The sequence below is a fragment of the Neodiprion virginianus genome, chromosome 7 (assembly GCF_021901495.1).
Source record: "Neodiprion virginianus isolate iyNeoVirg1 chromosome 7, iyNeoVirg1.1, whole genome shotgun sequence".
Taxonomy (NCBI): domain Eukaryota; kingdom Metazoa; phylum Arthropoda; class Insecta; order Hymenoptera; family Diprionidae; genus Neodiprion; species Neodiprion virginianus.
In genome coordinates, this window is record NC_060883.1 from 9,586,034 (window position 1) to 9,604,431 (window position 18,398).

At 33.2% G+C, this 18,398-nt stretch overlaps 1 protein-coding gene across 2 annotated transcripts; it reads right to left on the reverse strand.

The window, feature by feature from the left end:
• Positions 1–5,971: 5,971 nt before the first annotated feature.
• LOC124308979 (negative elongation factor A) lies at positions 5,972–16,172 on the reverse strand. 2 transcript variants are annotated; one of them, XM_046772181.1, is made up of 7 exons: positions 15,934–16,172; positions 13,252–13,684; positions 11,088–11,498; positions 9,909–10,105; positions 7,479–7,578; positions 7,094–7,364; positions 5,972–6,320 (listed from the first exon to the last, which is right to left on the reverse strand). In XM_046772181.1, exons 1-6 carry the CDS (start codon positions 16,141–16,143, stop codon positions 7,132–7,134), a joined length of 1,584 nt encoding a protein of 527 aa, XP_046628137.1. In that variant the 5' UTR covers positions 16,144–16,172; the 3' UTR covers positions 5,972–6,320; positions 7,094–7,131. The 2 variants fall into 2 exon arrangements, with proteins under 2 accessions (XP_046628137.1, XP_046628136.1); XM_046772180.1 differs by lacking the exon at positions 5,972–6,320 and having other exon boundaries at positions 7,004–7,364.
• Between the last annotated feature and the right edge of the window lie 2,226 nt (positions 16,173–18,398).

Here is an 18,398-nt window from a genome sequence, read left to right on the forward strand (position 1 = left end):
TATTGTTAGTTTAAATTGCAATACAAATTAGGTTCACCCCAAGATATAAAAATCGGAAGGTACAACAAATATAAAATGTGTAAGATTTTGAAGATACGTTTTTCAAACCCTGCGTTCCACCATTATTGTTTACCATGGTCCTACAGATCCGTAGCAGTCTGGTGGGCGTGCAACCATTTATGCTAAAATAATCGCAAGACTTAGCATTGCGCGCATAGGGCAGCCAGACCACCCATTATTCTTAATAAAAGAATACAAGTATGAAGGGCTAATGTCACTTGAATACACTAGCCGATGTTGTTTTATTAGTAACGACTACTATTGACTATCAAACGTTGGGAATTCACTATCAAACTCCAACAAACGAGCAACAACCAACTAAAAAAATCAACTCACTCGGGTGTTAATGAGGGGCTAAGTATATGGCGCTCTTATGTTTCCATCACGTATATCCAGATATATAATGCAGTGATATTATTATGACTACGAAATGACCATACATGGAAATAATCGTATATTGCCATCTAGACGCCGTATACCCTCCACACTATGCAACTACATTTGAAGTAATTCATTTCGGCTAAATTCAGCAATATTGATCTGACTGCATCTCACAATCAGTCACATGGACATGAGTAATATTGTTTGAATACATGGACAACATGGATACTAGGGTGATTCAGAAAAAAAAAATTTTTTTTTTTTTTTTTCCAAACAGGTTCAAAAGTTTCATTTAGGTATACAAAGACACCAGTTAAAATTTTAGATTTTAATAATAATATTTAGGGGTGGCTCATCGCACTTTTCGATTTTCCATAAGAATAACATAGGAAAAATGTTGTTTGCTTCTTATAGTTTTTATAACTAGCTAAAGAAGTGTTGTAAAAAAAATCTAAAGACATATGTTTGTAGGAAATTGAATGCTCTACAAAAAAGGTCTCTTGTCAAAATTTCGTAAAACAAACTGTGTCAAAGTTACAGCCTGTCAAAAGTTGAGTTACTTATAATTTGACCTTTTTTGAATGTTATAGCGTAACTACCGGTCTTATAAAAAATTGTACATGAGTTTTTTTTGTGAAGCATACACTCGACTTTAAATAGATGATAAATGATAATTCATTTTTGCAACAATGAAAAAAAACTATCTATAATGTATATATGTATATATATCAGGGTGATTCAGAAAAAAAAAATTTTAAATAACTGATAATTAATTTTTGCAACAACGAAAAAAACCGTACACTTTAAAAAAATTTTTAGCAGAAATCTGCTCTAAAATTGTTTTTCTCGTTTTATTATTTTTTTTTTTTTATTAATGGTAAAAGATAGTTTTTTTTTCATTGTTGCAAAAATGAATTATCATTTATCATCTATTTAAAGTCGAGTGTATGCTTCACAAAAAAAACTCATGTACAATTTTTTATAAGACCGGTAGTTACGCTATAACATTCAAAAAAGGTCAAATTATAAGTAACTCAACTTTTGACAGGCTGTAACTTTGACACAGTTTGTTTTACGAAATTTTGACAAGAGACCTTTTTTGTAGAGCATTCAATTTCCTACAAACATATGTCTTTAGATTTTTTTTACAACGCTTCTTTAGCTAGTTATAAAAACTATAAGAAGCAAACAACATTTTTCCTATGTTATTCTTATGGAAAATCGAAAAGTGCGATGAGCCACCCCTAAATATTATTATTAAAATCTAAAATTTCAACTGGTGTCTTTGTATACCTAAATGAAACTTTTGAACCTGTTTGGAAAAAAAAAAAAAAAATTTTTTTTTTTCTGAATCACCCTAATGGATACACACAATTGACTATAAGATACCAGTTCTTGATATGAACAATAGGAGCTGATGGAGTTATAGTAAAGGGATGAAATTATGAAGTGGTACTTAAGATACGTGACTAATATTTTTATCGCAAGCAAAAAGACGACTGATACAGAAAATCAATTTTTCATGATTCAATTTCCATTAAATTTTCGATGCTTATTTAAAACCAGTGCATTTTTCGCGGCAAACTGAGATTTTCGAACATAAAAATAGTATTTGCACATATTTATTTGAAATTAAATAATGCACTGTTGTTATTAAAACGTCAGTCTATGTTGCACCAAAACCTGGTAAACTTTAGGTAATCATTATCACAAAAGTAATAGAAAAACAAATTTCAAAATAATCTGGCTATCTGCTAGTTTGAAACATGGAAAAAAAATTGGTATGTCTACATAATTTACCTCTGTATTTATCAAGAAAATATCAACACGTCTGCCATAATCATACAGCATTTTTGATTGCATTTAGCACTTAGTTGCAGCTATAATTTTGAGTGAGTGTAAGCTACAATATTTTATCTCAAAGCAGAAGAATAGTAAATACTGGAATTATAAACCCATTTATTTATCACATGACATCGTTGAATATTTAATTTTACAACCTTGCACCAATGACGATTATTAGCAAAAATGATGAAATTGAGGTTGCCAATTGGGAAATATAAAAGCTGTCTCAGAATACTGACATGAAATAGTCTTGAATGAAGCATCGTAAAGTTTAATTAAACGAATTGTTTAGATTTTGATTGATTTTGTAATAATAAGAGATTAAACATTGATATCTCAAATTTGTATTTATGTTTTCAATATCATCTATTTGTGCATTGTATCGCGATGAAAAATGATCACAATATAAGATTTGACTCTAAAGATATTACAATTGACCAGCCTAGGCTGTGGGTCGGTCTAGCCGGTTGACCAGCCTGCCAATTGACTAGCCTAGTTGGTTGACATAGGTTGCAGAAGGTAATATACATTTTTTTTTACCTGTTTTCGTCACATTTCCAAAATTTCTCATACTGAAAGACAATTTTAACAGCTTATCAAAATTTTAAATAAATCCACAAGTCTTTTATTCTTTGTGAAGTGTAAGAATTCTCGACCTCGTAGATAATATATTAGTGAGTCTTGGTGAGCGGTCATAGAAATGTATAACGTATATTTTCGTTAACGTAGATAAAAAGATTCCAATCCCACTTATTGAACTTGTTAAAGCCTTAAACATCTGTTTTGATTTGGCAATTTTCAAATTTAACAAGGACACATACAACAATTCGGGTTGCCCATGGGATCCCCTCTCTCTCCAATCTTGTCAGATCTTGTGATGGAAGACCTAGAACTGTCATGCATCAGCAAACTAGATTTTAATGTACCCTTCTATTTCAGATATGTTGACGATATTCTAACTGCTGTTCCTAAAGAAAAAATAGACTACACACGGAATATTTTCAACCAATATCATCCCCGATTACAATTCACCATTGAAATAGAAGGTAATAACGCTATCAATTTCTTGGATTTATTGCTGATACACTGCAACTCTAAAATCAAAATAGATTGGTTCCACAAAAAAACTTGGTCTCAAAGATACTTGTATTTTAATTCCCACCACCCGATGTCCTACAAGATAGGTACCATCTTTAATCTTGTTGACCGAGCAATCAAATTATCAAGTATCGAATTCCATGAAAAATACTTGTCACTTATATATAATATTTCAAGATGGAATGATTATCCACACGGCCTATTATACAAACATATAAAAAAGAGACGCTTCCATATCAATAACCTACTTGACCATAATATTGACTCTGCTTCCGCAGACAACAACAGACTAGCCACTACATTTATCCCCATCCCATATGTATCGGGTCTCTTTGAGTCGTTAAATAGGTTATTTACCAAACACAATGTCAAGTTTGTGGGAAAAAACTCAAAAGACCTACAACTTGTCTTTGACAGTCTTTGATTCGGGAAAAGATGGGATCCCTATAAGCAAACGATCCAACGTTGTTTATAAAATACCCTGCAACGATTGCAATCAAGTTTATATTGGACAAACTGGCCGCCATCTAGACACTAGACTCAAAGAACATCAACGCAACGTACAAGATAATGAGGATCGACATACTGCTCTAACTAAACACGTGATCAAAAAATAACATTCTTTCAACTACGACAATGCAAACATCCTTTGTGAAGAAGCCAATTATTATAAACGGTTACTACTAGAAATGTGTAATATTGTAGGACATCCAAATTCCGTTAATCTTAGACAAGATGTTGAACATCTTAGGAATATTTACAAACCGCTGATTACCGCCCACATATGACACTTTGTTTAACCTTAACTAAGTACATAATTTTGATGTCCCCGTGTTACATATTTTTACAAATGTTTATACTTGTTCACCTTCACTCTGGTCATATTTGATTCTCTCAACAGTCGTCGTTTACCAGTTGACTGAAACGGTTTAACAAAATTGTTTAGACATGGAGAATAGGGTCATAACGATACCATTACCTTTGTTTCGACATCGTTTAAACTATTTTAACTATCGTAAACCCTTTCTTTAAACCTTGTTAATATTTTGACTCATACACTGTGAATATACATAGTTTTTTTAATTACTAACTTTCATATCTTTTACACCTACACTTTTAACAATTGGAGAAGTCTACAACGTTCACTGTCATCATATTTGAAGAACCTTCGCTCTCCAAATAGTATTTTAGGATTCTGACCAGTCTTAATCCTCTTTCTTATAAAAGATAAATTACACTTTAAATTCTATTACTTTTTAATCATAACAGATATATTATATGTTCTCACTAACCTACAATAGACAATAACTTTCAATAGTATTACATCCATAGTAATTTATGTCTTACTGGAAAAAATTTTTGTTCTTGACAGTCAAATAAAAAAAAAAAATTAATCGTTCTGAGGAGGGCCCATATCCGGGCCAAAACGTTAACAAAAATATACGTTATACATTTCTATGACCGCTCACCAAGACTCAATAATATATCTTTTATTCTTTATTCCAATTAATTTTGAAGCAACCTTATGATAAATTCATTTTCATTATTCATTTTTATATTTATTCAAGAATTTGCGTAATTTTTCTTGATGAATTATTGCTTCCAAATTTGAAACTCATAAAATAGGTTTAACCTTCTACGTATCTTGAATGTGTTTCTAGCAAAGAGAAAAGTGTTTCCGAATTCTTCAAAACTTGAGACATTGATCTTTTTCAACTCATAATTTTAAAAGTGCTCATCAAAAGCAGAAAATTCTACATGGGAACATTCTTGAAATGATTGGAACTAAAAATTTTTTCAAAATATTTGCAGCTCAAAGTTGACTTCGTTAAAAACTTATAATAAAAAAAAGCGTCTTAGAGATGCTACTATCGTGTGTAAAAAGTTAGATATATTCATGTAAATATAAAAGATACACGTTCATATATTTGATTGATATTTATTTTTCCGTTGTATAATTTCGACGTACATATTTCTTATACGAGATTTTCTCAACTTTTTTATCTCATGATGACGGTATGCAAATCAGATATCAAAAATTTATTAAAACCAAAAACAATCCCAAATAGGGTGAAAACTAGATGATTTATCAACATTGTTTTAGATAGCGTTCTTTAATCAGATTTATATGAATATTTATTTCGAGACAGTATGATTTGAGGCCAAGAATAGGTGCAACCCCTGATACGAACTATATGCACCCCTATGCGTTGAATTTAGTAGATCTAATGGCCATTCTAAAATCTCTGTCAACCAATGAATTCTAATCGTTTTTAGTATACGTTCATTATTAAATTCCTCCGCTAACGAATTATATTCACGAAAATACCCTTTTTTTTCATACGTTTATTTGTAACAATTTTGAACAATTATGGATTCACAAAAAATTCTAATCATTCCAAAGTTCAATTATGTTTTACCTGAAAGTGCAAAAAAATTCAGGATTTTGTATGGAATATAAAAAACAAAACAAAAGGAAACAAAAGGTGCCATCATAGTAGCTTCTATGACCAAAAGGGTTAAAACTTCTTCCATTCGAGGCATACTCCTCAGAGTATAATTTCAAACAACTATCTTAAACAATATTAAAAATCTAATTTGTAACTCAATTTATATCATTATCTTTATTCTTGAAGTAACCAAAAGTATCGAATTCAAAGTGTCAATCTTCCAAAATAACCTTTCATATTTTCAGAGTGTAATCATAAGTTAATAAACAATTCCATGTAATAACGACTTATCTTCGATTCCTTGCCGCTGCACAAAAATCATCCGCCACTGCCGCTGACTGCTGATCCTGCATCTAGCTGAAGTCAAGGTAAATCACATATCAAATTATCCCTTTGTTTGCACGCTTCCGTCACGACCCGTCGACTGCATATGGCATCAATCAGACCCCAGAAAATATTCGGCTTTGAATATCCAGCAACTATGAACTTTTTGAAAAAAAAGGTAGAGTTACTTTTTGTAGTAAATTGATTAAACTTTCAGCTTGTACTGTCAGATTATCAAAAATAAAAAATGTAACAGTCTGATAACGTGCTTGAAGTGGAACGTACTGCTCAGCGCTATTTAAGAACAATGAAAAAATTGGAGTCAAAATGTCGGCATGTGCAGACAAAGGGTTATATTATATCCATCAAATTCCCTCTTGTAAATTACACATAAGGTTCCAACTATAATTTCATAACGCGGTTGGTTCACGTCTGTCCAGTGTACTTTAGTACTTAATCGATATTAGCAACTGAAAACTACTGATTGTACGTCGCAGTAAATTTTCGTAACATAATTTAGAATCTAATTCCTGAATTGTCCAGAAGTGTCCGTTGGAACGTCACAAGTCGTTCAGCGGATATCACAGTAAATAACATGTTTGCTTCGACGGTGCAGCGCATCCGCAGTAGCTAATACAAAGAAATAGGTCGTCACATTTGAACTATCGCCCTCTACGCCAGTCCCATCACCTTGGTACACGTGCCATAATTTGTATTTCAGTAATATTCATGTCAATATTATATTCTGTGACTGCAGTCAATGATTCGATTTTCACTAACTCTCATCGATGTAATACACAATATATCAACCATCTGTGCATGTGCAAATCAAAAAGTTCAGCAGCTTCGACTCCCAATTTTATTTTAAATGCGAAATTATATTATTTCTTTAAAAAATATGATATAACACCATTTCAAAGCGGTAAAAAACAAACCATCGAAATATTAAAGTGTGACAATGACTGACTGAAACCTAGTTAGGAACAGTCGCAGTTGCATTTGGTCCAAGAGCTCCTGCTGCAGCTGGTTCTTCGGTGACAATGCGTCGATTCTTTTTTATTCGTTTCCATTCGCCATTTGTATAATTCATTTGAAAATGCGTTTCAACAAGCATGGAAACGGTGCTTCCATCAGCTTGGGTAACTTCTTCTATATTTTCCGACAGCATAACTGTAACTATGTTACCCAGCTTTGGGCAAGGATTATCTGAAAGAAGAGAAGATTAATAGTTAACCAAAAAAATGATTGGAGGATAAAAACTGCCAACAACAAATTGTAGTTTCATGTGATTATTCATTAAAATATTTTATTCAAATTTACCTCTAGAACCGGCCATAAAACCAAGAATAACTGCTTTCTCTGGTCGGGTAACCTTATTTGCTGTTCGAAACATATCTTGGGCTTCGAGCATTTGTTCCCTCTGCAAGAAAGAATGTCAATACGTATTACGTTCGATCAATTTGTGTGCAGAAATGTACATATCGGTTACAATGGAAGCATAATTTTTACCACCCATAGGGCAGTAGAAGTAACATTTCTTAACAGTAGTGTGGTATTAAGATGATGCTATAGTCAGCCTTCACCAACAAAATAAAATGACACTTTGTGACAGATACATTGTTCTGTTTTTGACTATTATCGAAGCACACGCAGCACTGATATAAACATGCCGCAATCAGCGCAATTCTTCATGCAATTCTGAACAAAAACATCCAGAAACTTTTGCGTTTTATGCGAGAATAAGACTGGGAAATGTATTACTAAAATAAAAGGTAATTTATTTGCAGGAATACATTTCTAAGAACCATTATGGCATAAAACAAAATTTGTATCTATGTATTCTTATTTGGCATTGCATGCTACATATAGCATTTCCACATAAGTGATGTATAGACTTTTATAATAGTCCACATAAGTGTCATTTGACACGATCAGTAAAGGCGAACTATAGCATCCTCTCAAATACTTCTACCATACAAATTTTTTCGATATCCAGAGGCGGTCGATCCCGATATCAGCTCACTTCGAAGATTACATGCTTATTCATTTTGATTGAGCTGAATGCCATCAGTAATTTGTATTCTTGTATGTAAGGTCCTTGTTGTTAGAGTGAAACCGCAATGGCAGTAACATGTTTGTTAGTGTTGATGAAACTGAATCAATGGCGAAGAAAAAGAAACAGAAAGATATCGAGTTGGAGACATTCATCACTATGGACCGATAACTGGTTATTAGACTGAACGTTAAAAAAAAAGTTTGTGCTCCCAGTTCAAAAACCTAAAGTTAACCTTGAAAAAAGAAGATCCTCCAAATTTCAATGTTCTATATTAATATTAAGGTGTGCCGATAATTTTTTCAAGTTTTTTTTTTTAATAAAATTTCAGTTTGTTTCAGAGCCTAATATTTTTTAATATGACAATGATTTAAAAAAAAACAAACGGTAGAAAAAAAAATGTGGCATTGAAAATACTTTTTACTCAAACATTTTCAATTTTTCATGATGGAATATTCAACATGGCGTCCAAAAAAAATATATCCTAGAAATTATTCTTTAAATAATTGTAAGCAAGCCTAGAATAAAAAATTAACAAATCAAAATAGTAGCGAATAATAAATCATGTGACCGCAGGGCTGAGTTCAGAAACCTTACTCGAGTGACTCGAGTATCGTTGTGTCTTTGTTTAATCTCATGTGTTAGACAGAGACAGTATGATATCAGAGTTCACTCAGGTAAGGTTTCTAAACTCAGCCCTGCGGTCACATGATTTATTATTCGTTACTATTTTGATTTGTTAATTTTTTATTCTAGGCTTCCTTACAATTTTTTAAGGAATAATTTCTAGGATATATTTTTTTGGAACGCCATGTTGAATATTCTATCATGAAAAATTGAAAATGTTTGAGTAAAAAGTATTTTCAATCCCAGATTTTTTTTTCTACCGTTTGATTTTTTTAAATTTGTCGTACCTGTGCATTCAGGTGTCATATGTGGTAACTCATGCATTGAATATTTTTAGGTTATCGACTTAGAATGTACAGAGATCTAAGCTTTCAAATCTTCAATACCACACAGTCAACTTTGAAATTGATTTGAGCGTATACAAGGTTTCTGCAAATTGCTGTTACGCGTGCACGTTCTAATGCTGCTGAAAAAGTGAAACACGAAGAAAAAAAATCATTTGAAAGAGACGTCTATTCTTCACTTTTTCTGCACAGGTTATGTCACGTGGCAACAGTTTTGTATTGAACTCGTGCGACTTGTTGAGCAATATTTTCAACAAGTTTATAATTTGATAAAATATTTCGCCCAAAAAAACTTTGTAAAAAAAACCCTCAGACACATGGCGCCCCACGCCATGGCGTGGTTGGTGTACTAGGTAAATTGGCCCTGCGTCTATATCACAAACAATCCCCCCCTCTGCCTCATTTTCATCCTCACACAAAAAAATAGTAACATGTCATCATCCAAAATGAGAAGATTGAACCTCAAAGAGGCTAAATCAACATCTTGGTTAGGCACAGATATAGATCCTGATTGCTGCTCGTCAGGTCTAACTAACCATTCCAATACAACAGTTCCTTTCAATAGTTGAAATAGCATTAAAAACAACAGAAAGTAAATAAAAATTCGTCCTCAAAATCTTATCTAATTTTAATGATAATGTCTTATTTAGAGTTAAAATGGTTAAAAATGAATTTATTATGATCGAACACTGTATGAAGCATATATATATAAAATAAGAATGTTACCGTGAGAGACAATCCTTTTCTAGTATTAGCAGCTGCAGTAGCCGGTGGTGCCGTCGTTTGTATTCGAATTTGTGTTATAGTTTGAGTTGGTCTGACAATTTGTATATTGACAGGTGAACTTTCAAGAATAGTTGAAGTTGTTGGATTGACTACTGGCAATGTCGAACTTGCTGTTGCAGGTGCTATAGGCGTAGGAACTGGAACAACAAATATGACATATTTAAAATATAAAAATAAAAAAGATCTAACTCAGTAATTAATAAACTGCGAAATTTCTTATTTTCACTGGGAATTTTTTGTATGATAATACAATCCCTGATAATATCCTAAAAAAAATGTATATTTTGTTTCAATGACTCGTTTTCACCCTGTGAATCGTCAAATCTTTCTGAAAAAGTTTGCAAATAGTTTTCAAAAATCACTAATGTAATTGTTCAGTTTTTGATTTGAAACATTGAAAAAAAAATCAACAATCAAGTCTGAGATGACGAGGGTCTGCGAGTGGATGAGAATGAACTCATCCGTTACACAAACGGGTTCGTAGAGAATTTTTAGAATGCAAGTTTTTATACAATTTCAACATCAGGTTTAAAATACAGTAACAAACTCTGAACTATGACACGTAATATATCAATACAAAAATGGAAAATCCAATTTAACTAAAAAACAACGAAAAAAACCAACTACTACTCTGAAGTTTATGTCAGAATTTTCTATGCCAAAAATCAAATAATTCCTTAAGTGATTTCTTAAGATTGACTTTTTTTGTAGGATAGTTTGAAAACTCATAGGCTAAACAAATTGGTTGAAGAGAGATTTTTATTTAGAAGGTTTTTTGGAAGAAGCCAAATCATGGAACGAATTCTTTGCAAAAATAAAAATATCGTTACTGAGTGTTTGCTGAATTCGCATTCGTTATTATGTGCACTGGTATAACCAAAAACTACCAAGTATTCGAACTTCCTGATTACACAAATAATTTCTTATCGATCGAAGGAGTAATTGAAAGTGAGAATAATAATATAGATGTATATATATCACAGTCTAAATAAGTATGAAATATCAAATGCTCATAGCTATAAAATCGCAAAAGTTGTGCAAAATGGATGGTGGTTTAAAAACTGATGTTGCTGAACTTCCTCTACTCACTCTGAAGGTCATAACAGAACGCTGACTTACTTGTTTGCGCTGCAATAGTTGCCACACCAGTTGTCGGTGTACTAATAGGTGTAGCGTATGGTTGCGTAGGTGCAACAGGGGTTGCAGGAGGATTTAAAGGTGCCAATCCCTGCGCATACTCCGGAGTGGCAGGTGTTTCCGGTGAGGTAGGTACTACCGTGGCAGCAGTTGCAGCAGCAGCTGCCTGAGCTTCGGCCGCCTTCTTTTGTTGCTCCTCTAACTCCAGCATACGTTTACGTTTTTTAGCTTGTGCATACCCTAGGGGTTGTTCATTTATATCCAAAAGCTTTATTCCACCATCTTTACGAATTCGACTTCCGATTGGTGTCCTATTAGACATTGATGGACTTGTCAGAGAAGGTGAGCGAAATCCACTGGTTGGAACTCTGCTGGGTATTCCTTTCAAAGGCGCTGGAAGGAACCGTGATTATTTTAATCTCTCAATATTTATATCAAAATCAGTGATTGAGGAAATGAACGTCATGTAGCACATACATCACAATATTGATGTAGGTCAATTATAACATGACATTTTTTTTTTTTAATATTCTTTGAGGTGTGAGCAGATTGAAAAGGTAATTTTAGTTCACTCTAGTAGTAAATGGTTGTGTCAGTAATTATTAAACCCTTGAATGTTGACTGACAAGGTCTTGTTGGAAAATAAGTACTACCTAGTACTTGAATATCTCAATTTTCGAAATTGCACTGACTTCAGTTTTAAATTAAACCACTTGAAAATTTAAAAATTTCAATTCTTTTCTCGAGGTTTCATTACATTAACACGTCGACTGCCAACTACGAGATATTTCATAGATTGTTTACTTGCCCAGGACGCCTACTACGAGTTATCTCGTAGTTGGCTTGCGCGAAGAGGTTTCTGCTACATAAGCCAACTACAAGATAATCCGTAACATATTTTTTTTGAAAACATTCATAACAATTTTTAATAATATAACATGATTAAATCAAATTGGCTCTTTAGACCAGAATCGTGAAAAATTCCGTGGCAATCAATGTGGTAAAGTTATGAACTTCAACCTTGTTACACAATGATAATCCAACTCGTGGTAGAAAGTGGAATTATTCACAAGAATAAGCATTGTACAAGTATTGACACAGCGTTAATATACCGATTTTGTGCAAACTCAACTCCTTCGATTCTGTTCTAGATATGCAAAATAGTAATTTTTCTTTTGACATTTAGTTCTAGTGGCATTACTAACTTGAACTTTGCAGTATTCGAACCATGAACAATAGCTTTGAATTAAAACTTTAAATATAGTGCTAAGCTGTTTTAAATTTATCTTTTTCTTCAGCTGTCTATTTGTTTGTAAAAAAAATTATAACAAGTGGCATAGTACGATTTTGTATTTGCCATTCGAATGAAGCAGTTATTTTTAAATGGAATTTCGATACATATTTATTTAAAAAGTCTCGGTAATTAAGCCTTTGTTGAATAATTTGACCTCTGTAAGATATGAATAAATCATGAGATCGTAATATTACTTAGGAACAAAATGTTATTCCAGACTTATGTTAAAAATGTGACGTTATTGAATTTATTAATAATTAAATTCCTATTTTAAACATCAACCCTGACTTTTGGGAAATAGACAAGAATTATTTGTGAAATATTAGAGTGTAAAAGTCGTCAACAATTTGAATTGACTGACATATATGCTGAAGGAGTCTGTTGTACACAAAAAGAGCTTAATTCTGAATGGTACTCTGATACTTTTTTCAAATCAGTCAAAAAATAAGCATGTTACGTTTCTGTTCAAAATAATAAAGTGAGCACACCGTTATATTACACAAAATTATATTACACAAAATTATTGTACACGATATAATTTTGTGTCGTAGCGTAGTAATGTAATGTAAGCAAAGTGTAACTTTATGAGATATAAGTTTGTGTGGTATAATTTTTGGGTATGATAATTCGGTGTTGTAGTCGAATTTCATCTAATGTCAGGTGTATAGGAACAGTATGCTTTTAATGTGATTACTTTGGAGGACTTAATGTTACTATTTGAATGGCAAAAGCCCAAAAAAAAATCAGAAAAAAAATTGTTACAGCTTATTAGTCATACAGCTAATGGCTCCAACGAAATACCTAAAATTCAGTATCATTTCAAGTATTAGTTGATAATTAATCTAATCTCACTTGTATCAGTCATTTTCCTGGGCATTCCACGACTTCGTACTGGCACAGTTGGGGCTGCACTTTTTTTCATATTACTAGCTGCATCTGCACTCTTTTGTAACAATTCCGCACGCAGAGCAGCACTCTTGGGTTTCCTCTTGAGTGTGAAATGCTTGATAGATGCTGGCTGCTGCCCAACGACTGATGTCAATGCTGTTTTATTCAAATAGTGGCATTCTAGCGGAAGCATAGCTGCATCACATTGTTTTTTTACCAACTTCCTCAGGTCATTGACTAGTTCACCAAATATTGGACGATGCTCATCAAGATCTGATATGTCAGTGTTCAATGAGCCTGTTGATGGAAATGTTTTCATCGCTTCAGACAGCATCGATACCCACAACTCATTATCCAGTGATGCTACTTCGATGATTTCTTCCAACTCAATACGCCACTATTTTCAAAAAAAAATGCGTTTACTATGAGTAGTGAAAATATCAAATCAGTGGGGTATTCGAAAACTGCTGAGGCCCATGGTACCATTGATTTTCAAATACATTTCATCAATTTCAGGCAGTTATAAAAAAAATTATAATTTTCCAAAATCGAAGCTGCGGCCGGTGAGTAGGGGAATTCAAAAAATCAGAAAAAGATTCGGAAATATTCCTATTTTCACCCCCGACATAACGCTACAAGTTTCATCAGAGAACGCGAAATTTTAACCCCGAAAAAAAATAATAAACTCTCCCGAATTGACGAAAACGTTGAATTTTCTAAGTTCGAAGCTGCGGCTGGTGACTAGAAATATTCAAAAAATTATGAAATAATTCAGAAATGTTCCTATTTTCACCCCCAATATAACGCTACAAGTTTCATTAGGGAAAGCGAGAAGATGACTGTGAACATCTGTGTTGAGTGCTGCAACTACTAATCGACAACTGCTAAATCGTCATTGTTTATCAGGAGCTCGTAACTGTCTTGCACATATTTTCACAAATTTCTATGTTTATCCGAGTATTGACACTACTTGACGTATGGTAGAACGTGAGAATCGAAATTTCCAGCTCGGGCGCCCCTGGCCCTTATTCGCCCCTGGATTTTGCAACCTGCGGCTGAAACCTGCAGCTAACTTCAGCGTCGTCCAATAACTGCATCGTTCATCTGATAGTTTCAGTTTTATACTCTGTTATCCGAATAGATGCAATATAAAAGTAACAACGTGTACGTTCGAACAGTAAAATAACTGCATGCAAGTTACGCGAGAGCCTTACAGGTAAAATTAGGACAAGTGTGAAATCGCTTACACAAATTTCGTCGCCTTTTGTAATTATATCATACACATAAGGTACAAATCAGAGGTTCCAAATTCCGAATGCTCATTCAAACGGTAATCCACTGAAGTTAAAATTAATATACATTGAGGAAAAAATCAATTTTGTGCAATTTCAGAATAACTTAAATAAAAAATTCATTATATGCTTGTATTTTACTCTACTACAGTTTCCTGAATTCCAAACAATCCTAAAGTTACAAAATAAGGATATTTCCTGAAACTGCATCCTTATAATAACGTTACTAAATTCAATCTCATAAAATTCAAGTAATTTACATCGTTCAAGTCTTCTTGGTACTTTTTCCCACAATTTAAATTATTTACTCATCAATTCATACTAATTGTGAAGCAAACTGTCATGCACACTGAAATCGTTTTGTGAAACAACTAATGTGACATACGGCTGTTAAGATTTTCATTCAAGAGATCGTTTGAAATTTAAAGCACATTACAAATTATACAACTCATGTCTGTTTCAGAGAGTTAGAATTAGTTACAATACTGAGGAGGGAGCAACTTTGTCGAGGCACATGAAATATTGGTGTGAGCAATATATACCTCGGCGTGACTCACATGCAGCCACTTCATCAATGAATTTCCATAGTATAAATAAACACTGTGTCTATTTGCACTACAGAGTGAACTTAGGCAGAATATGCTAAATATGCCAAATGATCGCATGTTAGTAATGTAATCGCATAAGTTTTTTCAAAACATCTGCGGTGTCCGAACAAATTTTCAAGTGAATGGAATATTTTGGAAATATCATCTCTGAGGGTGACAGACACCGAAAGCGTGTTTCAGACCTCTGGTATATGTTATGATTTTGGATAGTGATAGAATAATATGATTTATTGAAAATCTACCCGAGGTATAACAGAGATCTAACTTGATTTAGCCTTTATCACTCAATTTTGGCTTGCCACGGATAATCGTTCAGGCACTCAAATATTTTGCAAAACAGTTCGGGACAACTCAACACTTAGTAAGTCCGGAGTGTCCGTTGACAGTAGTGTGAGTAGACACTTTAATAAATGATATTATCATATACAAATCAAAATGGACATTTTCTCATTGTATAGAATATTTGCACTGACTGAACTGTTGCAAAACTGCAGAAGATTGGCTACCTTTTTCGCAGATAGTTTACACCAGAATTTTCATGCCTAGTAACGGGAAAACAGGAGATGTGGTATCTGGTTGAAGAACTACATTTTTGATACAAGTGACAGGCTGGATATAAGAAAAACCGTTGTGACAGATTAAATGAATTGATAAAAAAGATCATTGAACATGGATATCAAGTTCAATTGTGAAAATGGTAACAAAATATGAATACTTATCGACTATATTATAATAACGATACATACTTCTTCGACATTGCGTCTTTGTAGGTGAAAGAAAGAAAGGAGTAGTTTGAGCTTAACTTGAGTTTGCAAATCCGGAAAGCAATCTTTTATGTTTCGCAAAACTTCGGCGTTTAATTGGGAACAAATTGAGCTGCCAGTCCAGCTATCATTTGACGTGCCGAGCTTATTATGAAGCCATAACGAAGTATCACTATCTCGCACGTTTGCCATATTGAAATTGTGTAATTAAATTCTGTATGGCCTGAGCCACGGTCTTACATACAGGTCTGGAAACTCTGGTGTTGGGGGGCGACTCACTTCTTGAATCCGCTTTCAATAGTTCTTAGATTGGTCGCAAGGGTCGCTGTAACCTAGTACGGTCAGAGATGAGTAGGGAGATCTCCAACGCTCGGCTTTTCGTGATACCAGCTAAGTTGGATCGATAATGGGATCTCAACATTTACTATTGTTTTCGCAAGTTTTTAGTTTTCTTGGATCTTTGGATAACTTAAAAAAAAAGAATAAAATGGTATGAACTGTATTCAGGCCTTCTGGCATTCCTCTAAATTTCAGAAAAATTGAAATCCATTAATAATAGAGAAATTTATGACCGAACAAATAAATAGAAACTCCAATTCCGGCATGAGAAAAAAAAACTTGCTAGAAAAGTAGTAAATGTTGAGATCCCATTATCGTGTCGTGCTTACAAATCATATTCTTAATTATAAAATCAGTGTGAATTTTTTCAGAATTTTAAAAGAAGCTTTTTCGGAATTGGTTTTACAATTTTTTTCTATTTCAGTGGTGGCTAAAGAAATTTGCAAAAAATTCCGACACTGTTTTAAGTCGATTGAAACCGTGGTTGCAACATCATACTAAAGAATTATCAAAATCGAAGAGGGTGAGGTACATGGGTTGCAAATTTGACGCGGAATGCCCCATATACGATGTATATCTATTAGGATGGTGGTTAAACGGATTTTTTACGTTAAGATTTTCATTTCGAGCTCTTAGTGGCCTTATGTGATTTTCTTTTTAATTAGAAAAAAAGGTAATTTTATGATTTCCGGAATCTCGCCTATTGACAGTGGTCTCCGATAGGAAATATCCTCAGGATTAGGGAAAAAATAATTAAAGAAATCCTGTGCGCAAAATTGTTAAGAATCGATTTGAATACCAAAAAATTAAGGAAATTTGGAAATTGAGGAAAATGTTTCCCCCCCAAAAAAAAAGAAAAAATGATCGAAAATGCGTACTATATTCTTGGGCACTAGAATGGAATTCCCCACACATGTTCTTCCTATACAATCAAAAATAAAAACGTCTGACAATTCAAGGAAAATTAAATAAAGTATAAAATACGACTACAGGTCCTTCCCTTTTTTTCTCTTCTTAACCTGCCGGTTTTTCCATACTTGTAAAATAATTATGTAATTCACTTAGCATCTTGATACCTCGAGAGCTGCTGGCGCTAAACTGAACACTGTGAAGCCTCTTAATTGGCTGCCGATATCGGAAAAAGAGAGGGGTCCATACATTGTTGCTACTGAAATAATTTTGTCATTCCGATCTCGCATCTCTCAAAATTCTTAAGAAATGCTCGTCAAGATTGATATAAAATGGACGTTTTTTTTTTAATAAGGAAAAGTTTTGACAGTAATGGAAAATAGAGATTACTAAAAACAAATGTATTGTTTTTTAATAACACCGGCCCAATTAAATTTTAAAAGGCTTATGGTTGAATAAACCTCAGATTTGGGTTTAACGGACCAAAATGCATAAAAATCATACTTGGTCTACAGTTCCACAAATTTATTTCTTAGCAAAACTGCCAATGTTTGGCGATTTTTATGGTTTTTTGCAATTTACTCAAAATTTTGAGGGTGTACGGGCAAAACTGACTTCAGATTCGGATTCAGTGCGTCAAAATACATAAAGATAGGTAGGTCCGGTGAAAAGTACAGACCACTTTTTTTTTTTTGTGGGCCGGTGTTATTAAAAAACAATACATTTGTTTTTAGTAATCTCTATTTTTCATAACTGTCAAAACTTTTCCTTATTAAAAAAGAGGCGCCAAAAACGGGGAACAAATCGATTCACTCTCGGAATTTTATTGTTTCAATTATTTGTTCTCTTCTGGGTTACCCCCACTACAAAAAGGGTGGGTTCACTAAAAAAAAAGCAAAAGGAAAAAAGGAAAAAATCGACCGGCTCAGGAAATTTTCTTTCTTTCATTTGTTTTTTCGCTCCGAAAATACAAAAACAAAAGCCGAGATTGAATTTAAAAAAAAAAATAAAAATAAAAAGAGTGAACTGCGATCGAACCCGTGTCCCGCATCACGCCATCCTCATGTTTTTTTTTTTTTTTTTTTAGAGGAGGAAACCATATTTATTTAGATAAACAATAAATATATAATATTTACAATGTTACACTTGTAATTATTTTAGTTTATGTAACTCCGGCTTAAATTTTAAGCTCAATCTAA

Excerpts from the sequence above, each read along its gene's own strand:
- LOC124308979 (XM_046772181.1), bottom strand. The coding sequence starts at position 16,143 with ATGGCAAACGTGCGAGATAGTGATACTTCGTTATGGCTTCATAATAAG. Across the intron at positions 13,685-15,933 it reads AAAGACGCAATGTCGAAGAA|TGGCGTATTGAGTTGGAAGA; the intron begins GTATGTATCGTT and ends TTTTGAAAATAG. Across the intron at positions 7,579-9,908 it reads GAAAAGGATTGTCTCTCACG|AGGGAACAAATGCTCGAAGC; the intron begins GTAACATTCTTA and ends TCTTTCTTGCAG.